Source organism: Trichosurus vulpecula, chromosome 2 (genome assembly GCF_011100635.1).
Source record: "Trichosurus vulpecula isolate mTriVul1 chromosome 2, mTriVul1.pri, whole genome shotgun sequence".
Classification (NCBI taxonomy): Eukaryota; Metazoa; Chordata; class Mammalia; order Diprotodontia; family Phalangeridae; genus Trichosurus; species Trichosurus vulpecula.
Window position 1 is genome coordinate 84144778 of NC_050574.1, and position 17847 is coordinate 84162624.

The following is a 17847-nucleotide window of genomic DNA, read 5'->3' on the forward strand; positions in this document are numbered from 1 at the left end:
AGTTCCCTTTGAAGTTGGACAGGACAGCTCCCCTTTTTGCCCATCCAGCCATCATGGTTGAAGGGAACCTTGTCTATTATCTCATCATCATGTCCTCCCATAAGACTTTCAGAGTTAAGAGTTTTCTTGACAGGAAGCAGAAGAAAATTTGTCCCACTCAATTAACTCAAATGAAAAGTAGCAATAAGATCAGGTACAACTCAAAATATATCACATATATACATATTACTGAACTTATGAATCCAGTCCAAGGAAACATAAGGGGAGGAACAGAGTCTTAAACAATATTTTTTAAATGTCTGAACCTTAGAAAACAGCTTCCAAAATGGGAGGGCAGTAGCATTTTACCCCATCCTTGTATGGGTTCTGCTGCTCCAATTCCTTTTGAGGAATGATTTTAGAGTTGTTTGGAAAAATATTGAGAGTGTTCAGGCAAGTTCCTGCCTTTTTTCTACCATCTTGGATCCACCTTGGAGCAGAAGACTTAAGGAAGACATGAAAGCTGAATGTAAGTACTTGAAGGGCTGCCATATTGAATGGAGATTTGATTTATTTTACTTGGCCCTAGAAAGGTGATCTGTGATTAGTGAAAGGAAGCGATAGGAAGTCACATTTCAGTTTAATATAATAGCTTCCTAACAAATGGAGCTATATCAAAGTAGAATGGACTGAAGGTAGTAAAGACAGTTAAACAGAAGTTAAGTTATTTACTGTTGGAGATATTAGAATCATGACTCAGGTTTCATATAGGGGCTTGACCTTTCAGGCCATTTGCAACTCAGAATTTCTAGCAGTGTGACCTGTAAGAGCAGAAGTTCAGAATAGGGACAAATCATTGTGGAATGTAGTTGTTGGGAAGATGCTTAACAAAAATTTGAAGATTTTTTAAAGAGCTAGAAGTTATTCCTGATTCCAAATACACCTTACTTTGAGTAAATTGAATCTCTAAAAGTTTAACTTCATAGGTTCTAATCACTGGGATAAGGAAGGAGAAGGGGAGGATGAAGAAATCTCTTCAGGGTTAGTAATGAGAGATGGGAGTTTCTGGTCTCAACTTAGGTAATATGATACCCTTCTTTTGGTCCCTAGTGGCCCAGATCCTTAATGGCCTTAGAGGGAAGAAAATAGCCATTTAGGTTCTCTTCTCTCTAAGGGAACTTGGTCCTGATATTTCAGGACCCTCCTGGCTCTGGGCTTTCTGAATCAGAATCTATTAAAAAAAAGGCAGTGAGAAACCTCTTTCCAGAGTGCCAGTTGTGTCTGTAAAAGGATGAGTGTTCTCTAACTAGAAAGACAGAGTGGTACCTGCTACATGCTTGCCCTGTGGTGAGTGATGGCCAGGAACCCAGGCTTAGGGTAATTAAGGAAATCAGTAGAGCTGAAGAATTCCTGACCCACACACATGCTGTCACACAGGTATAGATGCAATTCCACATGGACACATACAAAACATTAGCACACAAGCACAGAGAGACCCAGTCAGATACACAAACATATTCACATATGTACACAAACACAAACAACCAAATGATCACAGTCCCAAGTAGTCAGCTTACAGGTGAGCAACAAAACTAACTGGAAGAGAAAGAAGCTGTTAACATTGGAAAAAAACAAGAACACAGCCTCAGCTAGGACTGGGAGATTCAGAGATTGGAGAAAATCCAGGTGGTGCACATGTAAGTACTAGATAAGGTGAATGCAAATAAACAACGTTTCATGTGTAAAGGTCTCAGGAGTCTAATGGATTGTAGGTTCAACACAATCCAATATTTTTCCAGGGCTACTAGAACAGCTCTGGGTCTTTAATTGCACTGATAGGCACAGTGTTAAAAAGAAGGGAGGCAATAGTTTCATTGTCTGCCCTGAAGCAAATTTGGATAATGGCATTGTAAACACTTAGTTGAAGGATGGCCAGAGAAAAGTGTCCAGGATTAATAGGCTCCATAGACCTTATAAGGATTGGCTAATGAACTGGGAATTTTAGGCTAGAGAAGAAAAGGCTCAGGGGGAACATCATAATGGTTGTCAGATATTTAAAGAAAGAATTATTACATGTGAAAGAAGCCTTAGATTTATTCTCTTACCAAGAAGGGCAAAATTAGTATTGAATGGAGTGAAAGGAGGAAATTACCTCTCAGACTTCTCGGGGAGTCTGCTTTTAGCTCAACACAAGAGAACACATTCTAGTTATATTCAATTTAAAATATTATTATGAAGTCCCTACTATAGAGACCATAAGAGGGGTCATAGTGTGTAAGGAGCCATCCTTGGAGTCAGGAAGTTGTTGTCATTGTTATTTTTTTCAATTGTTTTGGTTGTTTAGTCTCCAGGACCACGTTTGGTGTTTTCTTGGAAAAAAATAACTGGAGCGATTTGCCATTTCCTTCTCCAGTTCATTTGACAAATGAGAAAACTGAGGCAAACGAAGTTAAGTGACTTTCCCAGGGTCACACACCTAGTACCTGAAGCCAGATTTCAACTCAGGTAAAGGGGTCTCCATGACTCCAGGTCTGGCACTCTATCTAGTGTGCTACTCAGATGGAGTCATTTAAAGTTGCATTTAAATGCAAATTCTGATATACAGCAATGTGACTGAGGAGGATGTAAGCAAGAAATAGGCATAGTATAATAAATCCATTTTTAATTGAAAAAAACACATTTTTACAAGCAGTGCGTGCTACTGAACTCCTTTTAGAGGACAAATGCTTAAATTTTATATTTATACACATATACATACATATACACACACATACATACACACATGTACATATATACACACATATATAGTTTATATATATATACATACATATATACACACATATATGTATATGTAGGTTTTATATATGTAGGTTCCATAGAGTGGATAACTTTCCAATAATTAAAATTGTCAAAAAATAGAATGAGCTGACTATGTAAGTAGTCAGAAGTCTTCAAGTACTGTTGGTAACAGAGATGACAATTCACTAGGCATGTGGAAGAAAGGATTCCTATACAGAGGTCAGAATGATGATGTTTGAAGTCCCTTCCCACCCTGAAATTTGTTTAAATCTATGAAATCTATTATGTACATTTATATAAACATTGAAGATTTAATCAATAAACCAAAAGCATTTATTAAACACCTACTATGTGCCAGGCCATGGGCTAGGCTCCAAGGGATACAAAGATGAAAAAGAAATATCCTCTGCCCTCAAAGAGGCAATAAGTATATACAAAATAAATGCAAGGTGATAGAAGATGCTAGTAGCTAGAGAAGGTCAGGAAAGCACTCACAGAGAAGATAGCATTTGAAATGAGCTTAGCAAAACTAGGGTTGTTTAAGAAGTGGAGATAAGTAGTCTCCCTCCCAGGCATGAGGGAGACCATACGTGATCACAAAGGTGGGAGATGGAATGCCATCTGACAGGAATGGTAGGAAGGCCAGTTTGGATGAACCAAAGAGTATTTGAATGACAGTAATATCAGGCTGTCCCATGAATCATATTTAAGCTTTAAGAACTTCTGAAATAAAAATTCTACAAACTTACAAAAATATCATTTAAAAGTTTAATTATTTACATGTTTACACTGATTTAATTTTGTGAATTTTGAATAATCTTTTATTTTGATGTTAATAAAATAAAGCATCCTGCATTATGCGATTTGAATATAACAGTTTCTTCATGACACTTTCTCAGACTTCTCAGACTGATAATTTGGTAGAGGAGGTCTTTTAATATGGCCACCTCAGTCACCATTAGATATTTTCTTGTAGGGTTTTATCAAAAGTTTCATGTATGCATTATACCTCATTCTTAGGATGATCTTAAGGTTAGGATAGCAAATGCAATGCTTTTTAGTCACTGAGCAGCAGCAGCTGATGCAAGTTTGTACAAAAGTTGAAAATCAAAATGTTTACCACAAGATGGTCACTTTATTGAGTTTTAATAAGAAATATCTTAATATTTTAACACTGGAAATGTCTGTTTTCATGTTTTTGTAAGTGTGCAGCATGTGAATATCCTTCTTAAGTTATTAATGTTCAAAATTGCACTAAAGCCTTTGGGGACACACTGTATAATAAGGCTAGAAAGGTAAGTTAATGCCAGGTTGTGAAAGACCTTAAAATACAAACAAAGAATTATGTATATGATTGTAGAGCTAATAGGGTAAGGGTATGACATGGCCACACCTATGTCTTACATCAGCAGATATATGGAGAATTAGATTAGAGAGGGGGATTAGAGACAGGGAGACCAAATGAAGGTTCTTAATATAGACTAGACAAGAGGTGATAAGGGTCTATATTAGGAGTATGTTTAGGAGTGAAAGGAGAGAAGGGAACAGATCTGAGAGATGCTACAAGGATCATAGAGATAAGCCTTTGCAACTATTTGAACATGTGGGATGAGGGAGAGTGAGCAGCTCCTGAAATGAGATAAGGAAATTCAGAAGAAGGTGTTGATTTGGAGAGAAAAATAGTAAGTTAAATTTTGGACTTAGTTTAAAAAGCACTTTACTCATATAAATCTTAGGTCATTAGTCAGTTAATAAACATTTATTAAGCACCTACTGTGTGCCAGGCACTGTCCTAAACATTAGGGATACAAAGAAAAGCAAAAGACAGTCTCTTTTCTCAAGGACAGTCCAATGGTAGAGACAACATGGAAACAACTATGTGCAAAAAAGTTACAGACAGAATAGATTGGAAATAACAGAGGAAAAAGGCACTATTACATGTCTCTATAGAGAGATATATACTATATATACACATATTATATATATATATATATATAAATCATTAATATTTGTATAAATAGTGCTTTAAGGTTTGTAAAGTACTTTATGAATATTGTCTAATTTGAGCCTCACAACAACCCTACAAGGTAGGTGCTTTATTATCACCATTTTATAGTTAAGGAAACTGAGACAGAGGCTGAGTACCTTGCCCAGGAAAACACAACTAGTAAGTGTCTGCGAGTGAATTTGAACTCAAGTCTATCTGATTCTAGATCCAGGACTCTGTAGTCATGACCCCACCTAGCTGCCTCTAGAATTGAGGAGCACCAGGAAAGGCATTCTCTAGAAGTTGGGATTCTGGGTAGTAAGGAATGCCAATGTAATTATGATCCTCATTTTATAGACAAGGAAACTGAAGTCCAGAGGCCACTGAGTGACTGCCTCCAGCCAAAGTTTTCAGGTTTTCACATTATTCCTGCAGCAGATATAGTACTGACTGGACTTGGAATGAGGAAGATCTGAGTTTGAATCTTGTTTCAGACATTTACTAGGTGTGTGAACCTGGGCAAGTCACTTAACCTCTATTCACCTCAGTTTCCTCAACTGTAAAATTAGAGTGTTGGGATTAGATGTTACTTCCAGCTCTAGGTCTGTGATCTCATGATTGATTTATTGATCAAATTTACACATCTACAAAATGTAAATTCTGAATTTAAATCCTATAGTACCTAAGACCCATGACTCTAAGACCAAGACTTTCCCCACTGTACCCAATGACTGTATATAGAAAGATGGCAGATACATTTGACCATTTGACAAGATACGTGAAAAGCAGATCTGATAATTCAGAATCTTGTGGAGGTATCCTCTGGGCCTGGGCCCTTTGGAATCTGCATTTGGTTTGTCATTCAAAGCCCTTTTTAAGCTAGCTCCCTTTTTCCTTTCTAGTCTTCTTACACCTTACTCCCTACATGTAGTCTTTGATCCATTGCTCTCCTGGCTTTTGAACAAACAATACTCCATGTCTTGACTCCTCCCCTCAGACTACTGACCTCTGTGGCTTCCTTTAAGCTTCAGCTAAAATTCCCCCCTTCCATAGGAAGCCTGCTCAACCGCCCTTAATTCCAGCGCCTTTCCTTTTTTAATTATTTCTTATTTATCCTGCATATAACTTACTTTGTATATATTTGTTTGCTTCTTGTTACCCATTCTATTGTAAAGCTCCTTGAATCCAGGGACTGTTTTTTGCTTCTTTTTGTATTCCCAGTGCTTAGCACAGTGCCTGGCACTTAGCAGGCCCTTAATAAATGCTTTTGGATTGTTTTATTGATAGCAACACAAAGCTGAAAAACCCCATCCTTCTTGAAAGCTCAGCTCAGGTAACCCCTTCTCCATGAAAGCTTCCCTGACCCCTTCAGCTGAATGTGATCTCTCTTGCCCCAGATTTCCTAGAGCTGTTTGTCTAGAGATGTCCTTTGCCCTCATCATTCTGTGCCTTAAATTTATCTATGTAGATGCTTCATCTCTTCTGAAAGAATTTCATTTCCATTCACAAGAAGGTGTTGATTTGGAGAGAAAAATAGTAAGTTACATTTTGAATTAAATGAGTTTAAAAATGCTTTACTCACATCAACCCTTGGTGATTGATTGGTCAGTCTGTTGATAAACATTTATTATGCTGCTTTTCACCTTTGTGTACAAACATGTAATTTGCAGGTAAATTATAAATTTAATGATCCTTGGTAATGAAACAAGAAAGGAAAGAGGAGGGAGATACCTTCTGTCTGAGAGCTGGGTAGAGCCTCTTTCAACAGAAGACTGATCACTTAGTAGTGACATTTGGAAAAAGAGGTTAGATGGTCCCAGGTCTAGATTGAGTGGGAAAGGGGAAGATAAGAGCTGCTCCCTGAGCAAACCAGAAGCACTCATGCAGATAGCTTTTGAAACATGATTATTTTCCTAATGAGAAGATGTGTGTTTGCTTGTTTTTAATTTATTGTTTATTTTAAACATTCTTTTCTTTTTAAATTTTGAGTTCCAAATTCTCTCTCTCGCTCCCACCTATTCACCTACCCACTGAGAAGGGAAGTGATATTAACCATTTTATTTAAAGTGAGAAAATTATACTTTGATTTTGATTTTACCCTCTGGATTTCAGGTATCAGGGAAGTTTGCCTTGATAACTTCTTGAAATATGATGGATAGGCTTTTTCTTTGATCATGGCTTTCATGTAATCCAATAATTCTTAAATTATCTCTCCATCTATTTTCCAGGTCAGTTGTTTTTTTCAATGAAATATTTCATATTTTCTTCTACTTTTTCAGTCTTTTGACTTTATATATTGTTTCTTAATTTCTAATAATGTCATTAGCTTCCACTTTCCCAATTCTAATTTTTAAGGAATGATTTTCTTCTGGGTGATTTTGTACCTCTTTTTTACATTTGGCCAGTTCTGTTTATAAGAAGTTGTTTTCTTCAGTTAATTTTTAACTCATTTTCTATTTGGCCTGGTCTGCTTTTTAAGGCATTCTTTTCTTCAGTGAAGTTTTTGTACCTCTCTTACCATTAGGTCAATTCTATTTTTTAGGTGCTGTTTTCTTCAGTATTTTGGTGCCTCTTTTATCAAGATGTTACTTCTATTTTCATAATTATCTTGCATCACTCTCATTTCTTTTTTTTCCAGTTTTCTCTGTACCACTCGTATCAATGTCTTTACCTCTTCCCGGAATTCTTCTTGGCTCAGGTCCAGTTAGCATTTTTCTTTAAGGCTTTGTTTTTAGCTGTTTCTACATTGTTTTTTTTTCTCTGACTTGGTCTTTCTTTTCCTTGCCACAATAGTAGCTTCTTATGGTCAAATTATTATTTTTGTTGTTGTTGTTCTTGTTTGCTCATTTTTCCAGGCTATTTTTTGACTTTGAAATTTATGTTAAAGTTGGAATCTGCTCACCTAGAGGTGGGGAGGCACTGCCCCGTATTTCAGGCTTATTCCAGAGCTAGTTTTCATGGTGGGGGGATCTGCTAGTTTTTGGTGGTGCTGGGGTGGCGTCATGCAGGGAGAGTGTGATCATTGCTCTCCAGCTCTATTCTCTAGTCTTCATCCAAGAAGGGCCCCTGATTCCCTATAGCCACAAGTACTTCTTTGCCTTTGAACCGAGACCAGGGCCCCTGCTTTGTTAAGACCAACCTCCAATGGGCCTCTCCACCCTGGAACTGTGACCCAGAACTGCTTAGGGGCAACAAAGTTGCCAATCAGTTTCAGCGGTATGCAATGCCAGCAAAGAGCTTTGTAATCTCTTTCTGACCAATTACCTGACCTCCTTACTGTCTCTGGGCTGAGAACTTTCAAAGCCACTGCTGCTGTTGCTACTTTACATTTGTGGGATCTGGACAGGCCTCCACCTTGCTTTCAAAAAATTCTCCTGCTGACCTCCTAAGGTTTCTTTGATCAGAAAAAAAAGGTCTCACCCTGACTTTTGCTTGCCTCTGCTTCTCCAAAATTTTATTTGGGGTGTTATTTTAAAGTAGTTTAGAAGTGAATGTTGTGAGAGTTCAGTTGAGTTGTCCCTAATCCACCATCTTAGCTTCACTTAAACATGTTTCTCTTGTTTTATTTTTAGGGACAATATCATATTCAACAACCTCTACTGACTAAGAACTACTGGCTATGTCTATTTCCAACAACAGCAACTCCCTCCCAACTACCATATTCTTGACAGGTATTCCAGGGTTAGAAGCTGCTTATATGTCGATATCTATTCCTTTCTGTGCCATGTATATGGTGGCTCTGGCTGGGAACTTGATCCTTATCTTGGTCATATCTACTGATCACAGTCTCCACACACCAATGTACCTTTTCCTCTGTCTGCTTTCATTCACAGACTTAGCCCTCAGCTCTACTACAGTGCCCAAAATGTTGGCAATCCTGTGGCTTCATGCTGGCCAGATCACTTTTGGAGGCTGTTTGACCCAGATGTTCTTTGTTCACTCAATATTTGCTCTAGAGTCCTCTGTCCTCCTGGCTATGGCATTTGACCGCTATGTGGCCATCTGCAATCCACTAAGATACACAACCATCCTCAATCATGGTGTCATTGTCAAGATTGGCCTTGCTGGGCTAATTAGGAGTGTGGCTATTGTCTCCCCATTCATCTTCCTGTTGCGGAGACTCCCATATTGTGGACACCACATCATGGCACATACATACTGTGAACACATGGGCATTGCCCGACTGGCCTGTGCTGATATCACAGTGAATATTGTTTATGGCCTGACTGTGGCCATGTTGGCCATGGGTCTGGATTCTCTGCTCATTGCAGTGTCATATTTTATTATTCTCTATGCTGTATTCCGTCTTCCATCCCGTGACGCACGACGCAAGGCTCTAGGAACATGTGGGTCCCACATTGCAGTCATCCTTGTTTTCTATATACCTGCTTTCTTCTCTTTCCTTACTCATCGTTTTGGCCGTCATCATGTCCCCAAGCATGTCCATATCTTTCTGGCCAACCTGTATGTATTGGTGCCACCTGTGCTCAACCCCATTATCTATGGGGCCAAGACCAAAGAGATCCAACGAAGGATGTTTAGGCTAATGTGTCCAGGCAAAGACTTTGTTTGAGTTTCTGACCAATGATGGAAATGATTGCTGGATAGATGAATGAATGAATGGATATCTTTCAGGACTGTAGAAAGGTGAGAGAGAGCAAATGCATGTAGTCAGAAGAATTGGATTGATTCCTACCTTTGACACTTAAGACATGTTACCCCAAATAAGCCATTTAACCACTTTTTCCACTTTTGTGAATGGACATATTACTACCTGCCTTGAATGCTTCATAAGAAATATTGTGGAGAAGTCATTTTGTAAACCTTAAAATTATTACAGAAATGTGAACTGCTACTGTTATCATTGACTTCATAAGTATAAGAGGAGGCAAATATAGATGGACAGGAGTTTATCTGAAAAGGATCTGGAGTTTTTAGTGGACTACAAACTTAATATGAAAATATGTGTTATATTAAAAACAAAATAAAAATTAAAATAAGCTTGGATTACTTGGAACACTTTCTAGAAATAAGAAGGTAATAGGCATGCCGTTCTCTGCCTTGGTAGTTTACATCCAGACTGTCAGAGTTAGGGAGCAATATTGATAAACCAGAAAACATTTATAGGAATTTGACACACATGGTGAAAAATCTCGAGTGTGTGCCATCTGAGGATCACTGGAAGAAAGTGAAGATGTATAGTCTGAACAAGAAAAGACTCAGAGGAAACAGGATAACCATGTTTAAGAACTTGAAAGACTTTCATGAGGAAGATGGATTAGGTTCATTTTTTTTCCTGCCTCAGAAGGAAAAAAAAAACACAAACAATGGGGGGAAGTTATGAAGAGTCTAATTTTGTTATCACAGAAAAAAAAATAAATTCTTAATCATTTGGAATCATTCCAAAGTACTTAGCATAATACCAGCCACATAGTAGGAACTTAATATTTACTGAACTGAATTGAATTATTTAAGTAGATCAGGCTGCCTGTCTAGATGGAGTGGGTTCCCACTTGTTGGAAAGCTTCAGGCAAAGGTTGAATGGTCACTTATTAGGTGTGGTAAGATATGTAGACTGTTTTCAGGTAAGGTTCTCTACTTGCACCAGTCCCTGGTTCCTGTTCTTGTCTCTCCTCCAGGCCATAAGTATCAAACACTGGGCCAGTGGGTCACATGCAGCCCATAACACTCCAAACATGTCTGGAATCACATGAAAATGTAATCAGGAAATATTCAATAAAATTAAGTCAAGTAGGGATCCTTATGTATGGATTAGTGGTCCCTGTTTCCATTTGAGGTTGACAGCACCCATCTAAATTATTTCAATAGCCTCCTGAATGGTTTCCCTGGTTTCCAGTCTCTCCTCTCATCCATCTTTCAAACATGTGCCAATATGAGATTTTTAAAGTACAGGTTAGACCTCTGCTCAAGAGCTTCCAATGATTATCTATGAACTTTAAGATCAAATAAGAACGATTATATTTGTTATTTAAATCACTTTACAATTAGGTTTCCTTCAGACTGATCTCCAGATAACACCACACACCTCCTTCTCTATTACTGTACTTTCGATGACATAGGCAAATACTGGCCTATCTGCTGTTCTCCACCCTCAACATTCCAGAATGTTCTCTCTCCTCCTGTCCAGCTTTTAGAAACACGGTCTTCAAAACTGAGCTTAAGTACCAAGTATTACAAGAAGCCTTCCTCCTGTCTTTCCTCAGAAAAATTACTCTGTATACATTTTGTGTTCATGTATTTGTTATATGTCACATCACCTCTAACAGAATATGTACTCTTTGAAAGTAAAGGACAGCTTTCTGAACTTCTAGCTCTTAGTACAGTCCTGGATTCCTAGAAAATGCTTAATAAATGCTTGCTGCAAATAACATCAGATCTAAATATTTGGAAAAACACCAGTTGCTCATGTTAGGCCTAACTAATATAATAAAAATGACAATTTTACCAAATTTAATTTACTTATTCAGTGCCATACCAATCAAACTACCAAAACTTATTTTACAGAGCTGGATAAAATAATAACAAAATTCATCTGGAAGAACAAAAGGTCCAGAATATCAAGGGAATTAATGAAAAGAAATTCTAGGTAAGGTTGCCTAGCCATACCAGATATTCAACTATATTATAAAGCAGCAGTCATCAAAACTACTTGGCACTATCTAAGAAATAGAGTGGTGGATTAGTGGAATAGGTTAGGTATACAAGACACAGTACTCAACAATGACAGCAATCTATTCTTCGAAAAACCCAAAGAATCCAGCTTCTGGGTTAAGAATTCACTATTTCACAAAAACTGTTGAGAAAATTGGAAAATGGTATGGCAGAAACTGGGCATAGATGCATATCTTACACCATGTAACAAAATAAAGTCAAAATGAGTTCATGATTTAGGAATAAAGGCTGATACTATAAGCAATTTGGGAGAGCAAGGAACAGTTTACCTGTCAGATTTATGGACCAAACAAGAGATAGAGAACATTACCAAATTCAAAATGGATAATTTTGATTATGTTAAATTGAAAAGTTTTTGTACAAATAAAGCTAATGAAATAAAGATTAGGAGAGAAGCAGAAAATTGAGAAAGAATCTTTACAACCAGTATCTCTGATAAAGGCCTCATCTCTAAAATATGCAGGGAACTGAACCAAATTTATAGGAATACAAGTCATTCCCCAATTGAGAAATGGTCAAAGGATTTGAACAGTCAGTTTTCAGAGGAAGAAATTAAAGATAGCTATAGTCATATGAAAAAAATGCTCTAAATCACTATTGATCAGAGAAATGCAAATCAAAACAACTCTTAGGTACCACATTTCTCCTGTCAGATTGGCTAACATGACAAAACAGGAAAATCATAAATGCTGGAGAGGATGTGGGAAAATTGGAACATTGTTACATTGCTGGTGGAGCTGTGAACTGATCAGCCATTCTGGAGAGCCATTTGGAACTATGATCAACGAGCTATAAAAATGTGCATACCCTTTGACCCAGCAATGCCACTTTTAGGGTTGTATCCCAAAGAGATCACACAAGTGGGAAATGGACCGGTATGTACAAAAATATTTATAACAGCTCTTTTTGTGTTTGCAAAGTATTGGAAATCAAGGGGATGCCCATCAATTGGGGAATGTCTACAAGATGTGGTATATGAATGTAATAGAACACTATTGTGCTATAAGAAATGAGGAGCAGACTTCATTATAACCTGGAAAGACTTATATGAACTGATTCTGAGTGAGGGGAGCAGAACCAGGAGAACGTTATACACGATTACAGACACACAGTATCTGTAAGGACTAACTTTGATAGACTTGGCTTGTCTCATCAATGCAAGGTTCAAAGACAGCTCCAAAAGACTCATGATGAAAAAGCTGTGCACATCCAGAGAAAGAATTAGAGTCTGAATGTAGATTGAGGCAAACTATTTGCTCTCTCTTTTTTTCTCATTTTTTGGTTTCATTTCTTCTTTCTCATGATTCATTCCATTGATTATAATTCTTCTTTACAACCGGATTATTATGTAAATAAGTTTGATGTGAAGGTATATGTAGAACCTATATCAGAATACATGCCATCTTGGGGGGTGAGGGGGAAGAGGGAGGGAAAGAAAATGTGGAATTGAGTGGAACTGAGTGTTGTAAACTAAAAATTAAAAAAATAAATTAAAAAAAAATGCTTGTTGTGTTGAATTAAATCTAATATGTAGTGGCAAAGAGCCCAGCATACAGATTCTGCTCTGCCTGGTAGCAACCAAGTGGAGGCATGGGGAACCTCCTTCTGGAAATGTATGATGATGTGACATGGAGGACTTCCACCCTCCACTTCAGAGCATGTACACATATCCTGTGACTATTTCCTGTTGGTTTACTGTGTGGTAACAGAAAGTCTTTAAATTGGCTACAGAGCTGAAACTGAGCTTGCATACAAAAGTCATGAACAGATGAAAACTCTCTCTCTTCCCTAGTAGTAATCAAGGCAGGAACTGCTGTAAGTCTAGGTAGTGGGAGGTTAGAGGTAGCATCAGTTACCTACTCTCCCTATCCTCCCCTGACACTTGGTCATGAATATATAGCCCTGCTATTTCCCCTCTCCCTACGGTGTTAATTATTTCCCAATTTTAGGAGAAAGGATGGCCTTGTGAGATTCAAAAGTTCAGTGAAGTTACAAGAGGTCCAGGAAGTAGAGTCCATAATGGACTCTACCTAAAGAAACAGAATTTGATGTTGTTGCTCATTCATGTCTGACACTTCATGACTCCATCTGTGGTTATCTTGGCAAAGATACAGGGAGTGGTTTTGCCATTTTCTTCTCCAGTTCATTTTGCATATAAGGAAACTGAGGCCAACAGGACTAAGTGATTCGCCCAAGGTCACATAGCTAAACAGTGTTGGAGGCTGGATTTGAATTCAGGTCTTCCTGACTCCAGGCCCAGTGCTCTGTCCACTGTGTTACCTAGTGGCCCCTGGCCCTTGGTAGTCATCTGCAAGTCACCAGGCAAGCAGTGATTAAGACTGGCAACTGAAGTAATATAGTTTTGAAGCAAAAGACTGGCATGTTTATTGGCCATACCATACCCAGAAGTGAATATGATGAGAGGAATGTTGTTAGCATCTATTTTAAATTTGAACCAATCCGTCCTAGGGAATGAAGTGATGGAGAAGAATATGCTCCTGGTTTCAGATGTTTTGTACTTAATGACTTGCTATATCTTCAAAATAAATGTCATTTTTAGAAGCTAATTGGTGTTTCTGCTCATCAGTGATATCAAAAGGGTAACTGGTCAAATTTATGTGGGAGTGGTTTCAACTAGCAATAATAATGGGGAGAAAGCAATTGATGATAACTTTGGTAGAATATATTGGATGGGGGAGTTTGTGAGTGATAGCATTAGAAGAATCATGCCAACACCTCAGGGTTACCCCTAGAACTCTGAGGGGGACCACCAGCCTTATTTTGGGGATCTGACTTCCCACATGACACGAGGGCTGGGAGAATAAGCCCACAGCATATGCGTGTGATATAAAAATAATCCTCTCATTTCAAATATGAAGAAATGAGACCTGCGAAGATCAAGTTACTCTTTCAAGGTAACCCAAGTAGTAAGTAGCAGTGGCAGATCAGAACCCAGTTCCTCTCATTCCAAATCCCATGCTCTATCTTCTACCTCATGATGCTTCTCTAGAGACTCTATAAATTTATTTTGGATATAGGAGCAAGTCCAAAATATTCTAAAAATCAGATTTTTCCATTCTCAAGAGACACACCAATAGATACTCACACATGTGCATACTCACACACTTGTATTCATACAGAATTAAAATCACATGATGTATTGCTGGGGATACATTGTTTCCAGCTTGAGAGACATACATTGAGAGTCTGAAGAAGAATTCTGAAGACTCCACTGGAATTGTTCAAAACAGAAGCCACATGGATGGAGTGCAAAGAGTGTTGTTCGAGGGAAATCAGAGCCATAATTCCGCTGCCGTTGGGGAAAAGGGTTCTAGTTCTATGGGCATATCCCACACAAGTCAAGGCTTAGAGGAGAGGAATGATGAGAGAACTCGTTGGTAGCTCCTAGTATTTAAACTACTTTAGCAGATGGTGGGGATGGAGAGATGAGAAGATCTACAAAGTGGTGCTATGTCAACTTTGGCAACAGACTGAGGATGAGAGCAGGGCTGGGCATCCAATCAACATCAGCTTACACTTCTTGGGAATGAGAATATGGGCTCTTTACTTAGGGAATATCTAAGACCCAGAGAAGGAGAAAGGTTTCCCAGGCCCATGAGGCCCATAATGATATGTTCCCTATTGTAAATATTCCCTTCTCCTTCCCACACTGTTAAACACACACAAACACACACACACACACACACACACACACACACACACGTATCAAAATGAGGAGACCACTTGAGCGTGATTCTGCTGAGCCTTGTTTGAGTGGTCAGATAAGCTACTATTCCCCTTGGAGGTCCTGGTCCTTTGGCACCTTCTGCCTAAAGTGGAGTCTCAAACATCATCAGCACAAAGAGAAAGGGATGAGTGTCTCTAATTGTTCCTTTATGTAGACAGGTGTGGTGGTGGCTAAGGTGGGTGGTTATAGAGTTAAACCCTCTACCTCCTCCATACCTGTCATCCTGGACCAGCCACACAAGGTCCAAGCATCACCTAGTTAGCAAGAAATTACTTGTTGTAATTTTTCTTCCTTTTCATAGTCAAACATTTTGGAAAAGTTCTCTATAGTCTTTGTCTCCATTTCCTCTCATCCACCTCACTTTTCAGTCCCTTGCAATCCAGTTGTGACTTCACCATTCAGCTGAATCCCTAAAGTTACCAAGGATGTCTTAGTTTCAAACTTGAATCTAATCTTGTAGTTTTATCTTAATCCTTGACCTTTCTGCAGTCCACCAGTTTGATACTATTTACCATCCTCTCTTTTGGTTAATTTCTTCATCCTTAACTTTCATTACACTTTTCTTCCATCTGTCTTCTCTACCTATCTGACCACTTAATCTTCTTTGTTCAATAAACATCTATGCCCTACCTCTTGGGTGGCCCCCAGGGCTCTCCAGGGCCTTCTTTTCTCTCATTATTCTCTCAGTAATCACATGCATTCAATTATTATCTTTTTATTGATGACCTCAAGATCTATATGTTTAGGCCTTATCTTTCTCTTGGGATCGAAATCTAAATAACCAAACTGCTCATGCAAAATCTCCAGATGGATATTCCATTGGCACCACAAATTTAACTGTCCAAAATGGAACTCCTTCTTCTTCCCACTAAGCCCACATTTCCTCCAAATCTGCCTATTTCTGTTGAAGGGATCACCATTCTTCCATTATCTCCTGGCCTCATTCTCAACTCTTCACTATTGTTCTTGCCCATATCCACTCAGTTGTCAAGTCTTGCCAATTCCACCTCTGTAAAATCCCAACCATTTAAGGCAGTGTCCTTCAGTGACTTCAGAGAATGAGGTCTTAATCCCTGTTTCTGCTACTTCCCACCTGTGAGACCTGGGACTAGGTGCTTAACATCAGTTTCCTAATCTGTAAAAATGAAGAGGTAGGATGACATGGCCTCTGAGGGCCCTTCTAGCTCTACATCTATGATTCTCTGATCTCCTTTCTCAACTTCCTTGTTCACCACCCCCAGTTCAGGCCCTCATCTGCTCTTACCTGGACTATTGCTATAGCCTCCAGATGACATTGATGGCTTCTCGTCTCTCCTCTCTAATCCATCCCCCTCATGGTTGCCAAAAAATAAATAAACAAAAGCAACCCTTCACTCTTGTGTCTCACACTCCTTCAAGGCTCAGTTCATACAGCTCCCTCTAGTTGTTATCTATCTATTCAAATTATCATGCATAAATTCATTTATCAGTGTGCTGTGTCCATCTGAAGTAGAACATAAGCTCCTTGAAACTAGAACTCTTTTGCTTTTATTTTTGTTTGCTTTGACCTACATATTTCAAGAAGCCAGCAAAAACCCTTGCATATATTAAGTTTGATCTTGGAAGTTATGAGATGATCCACAAGGATAATCTCTAACCTCCATCCATCTTGCATGAAGTATCTGTAATGTCTCCTTGTTCCTAACTAAGGGAACCATTTCTGCCTCTTCCTCAATGTACAAAAATTCCTAGTTATGCCTCTGTCCATTGGATCAATTGTCTCAGGGATCAGAGGAGAAGTACCAAACTAGCAGAATATATTCATTGAGTATCTGCACTTTGCTAAATGATAATTGAAACACAGGGTCATGAACACTAGCTTTTAGAATTTGGATATTATTCTGTAAGTAGTGCACAAAAATTGATGGGAAAGAAACCTCTCCATTTGCAGGAAAACACTCAGGCCAGCCATCTCTTCACCCTTCTTCAAGCTTTATTCCTGACCCTCTAGACTTTCTCTAGATGCTACAGAAGCCAGGAAGTTTACTCCACCACTGGACTTCTTGCACTGGAAGTAAACTCTGCGCAGAGATGTGTTGGATTTTTGTAAGTGTACAACTTTCTGTCAACTCCTAGGAAAGATACTATGTCCTAACCTATCTCATAATGAGAAGGAGAGGGCTTCTCCTGCTTAATGATACCAGACTATGTATTTGACATGAATAATGACTAGAATTTATAGAGTGATCATCACAGATAATGTTTATAGGATTTACGTCTGGAGCTAGGAGGGACCTGAGAAATTAACTAATCTAAAACGTAGTTTTACCAAGAACCACAGAGGTCAAATCTCTTACCCCAGTGTACCCATCTATCAAATAGCACAACCAATATTCCAACCCAGAGTCTTTATGGAGGGAGTGTGCTATAGCAGAAAGGGCACTGTTTATGAAGGACCCATATTCTAATACCACTTATGATGTCTGTAAACTTTGTTCAAGTGGCTTAATTTTTCTGTGCCTCAATTGACTCAACTGTAAAATGAGAGAGTTGAAGTAGATGGGTACTGAAGGCCCCTCCACTTCTAGCTCTATCATTCCATGACTCATAATAAGAATAATAATAGCTTGCATTTACATAGAGCTTTAATACTGGCAACCTA

General features: G+C 38.5%; 2 protein-coding genes across 2 annotated transcripts; both read left to right on the top strand.

Annotated features, from left to right (window-relative positions):
* Window positions 1-89: 89 nt before the first annotated feature.
* Window positions 90-6910, top strand: LOC118836538 (putative 60S ribosomal protein L39-like 5). The gene is made up of 3 exons (XM_036743793.1): window positions 90-210; window positions 1597-1676; window positions 6878-6910. The coding sequence occupies exons 1-3, from the start codon at window positions 90-92 to the stop codon at window positions 6908-6910; spliced, it is 234 nt and encodes a 77-aa protein (XP_036599688.1).
* Window positions 6911-8381: 1471 nt separating this feature from the next.
* On the top strand, window positions 8382-9338 carry LOC118838837 (olfactory receptor 52D1-like). Its single transcript, XM_036746207.1, has one exon. It carries the CDS (start codon window positions 8385-8387, stop codon window positions 9336-9338), a length of 954 nt encoding a protein of 317 aa, XP_036602102.1. The 5' UTR covers window positions 8382-8384.
* Window positions 9339-17847: the final 8509 nt, after the last annotated feature.

Coding starts and splice junctions, on each gene's coding strand:
- LOC118836538 (XM_036743793.1), top strand. CDS start 90: ATGTCCTCCCATAAGACTTTCAGAGTTAAGAGTTTTCTTGACAGGAAG. Junction 211..1,596: donor CAGGTACAACTCAAAATATA/TCACATATATAC, acceptor AAAGAAGCTGTT/AACATTGGAAAAAAACAAGA. Junction 1,677..6,877: donor AAAATCCAGGTGGTGCACAT/GTAAGTACTAGA, acceptor TCTGGATTTCAG/GTATCAGGGAAGTTTGCCTT.
- LOC118838837 (XM_036746207.1), top strand. CDS start 8,385: ATGTCTATTTCCAACAACAGCAACTCCCTCCCAACTACCATATTCTTG.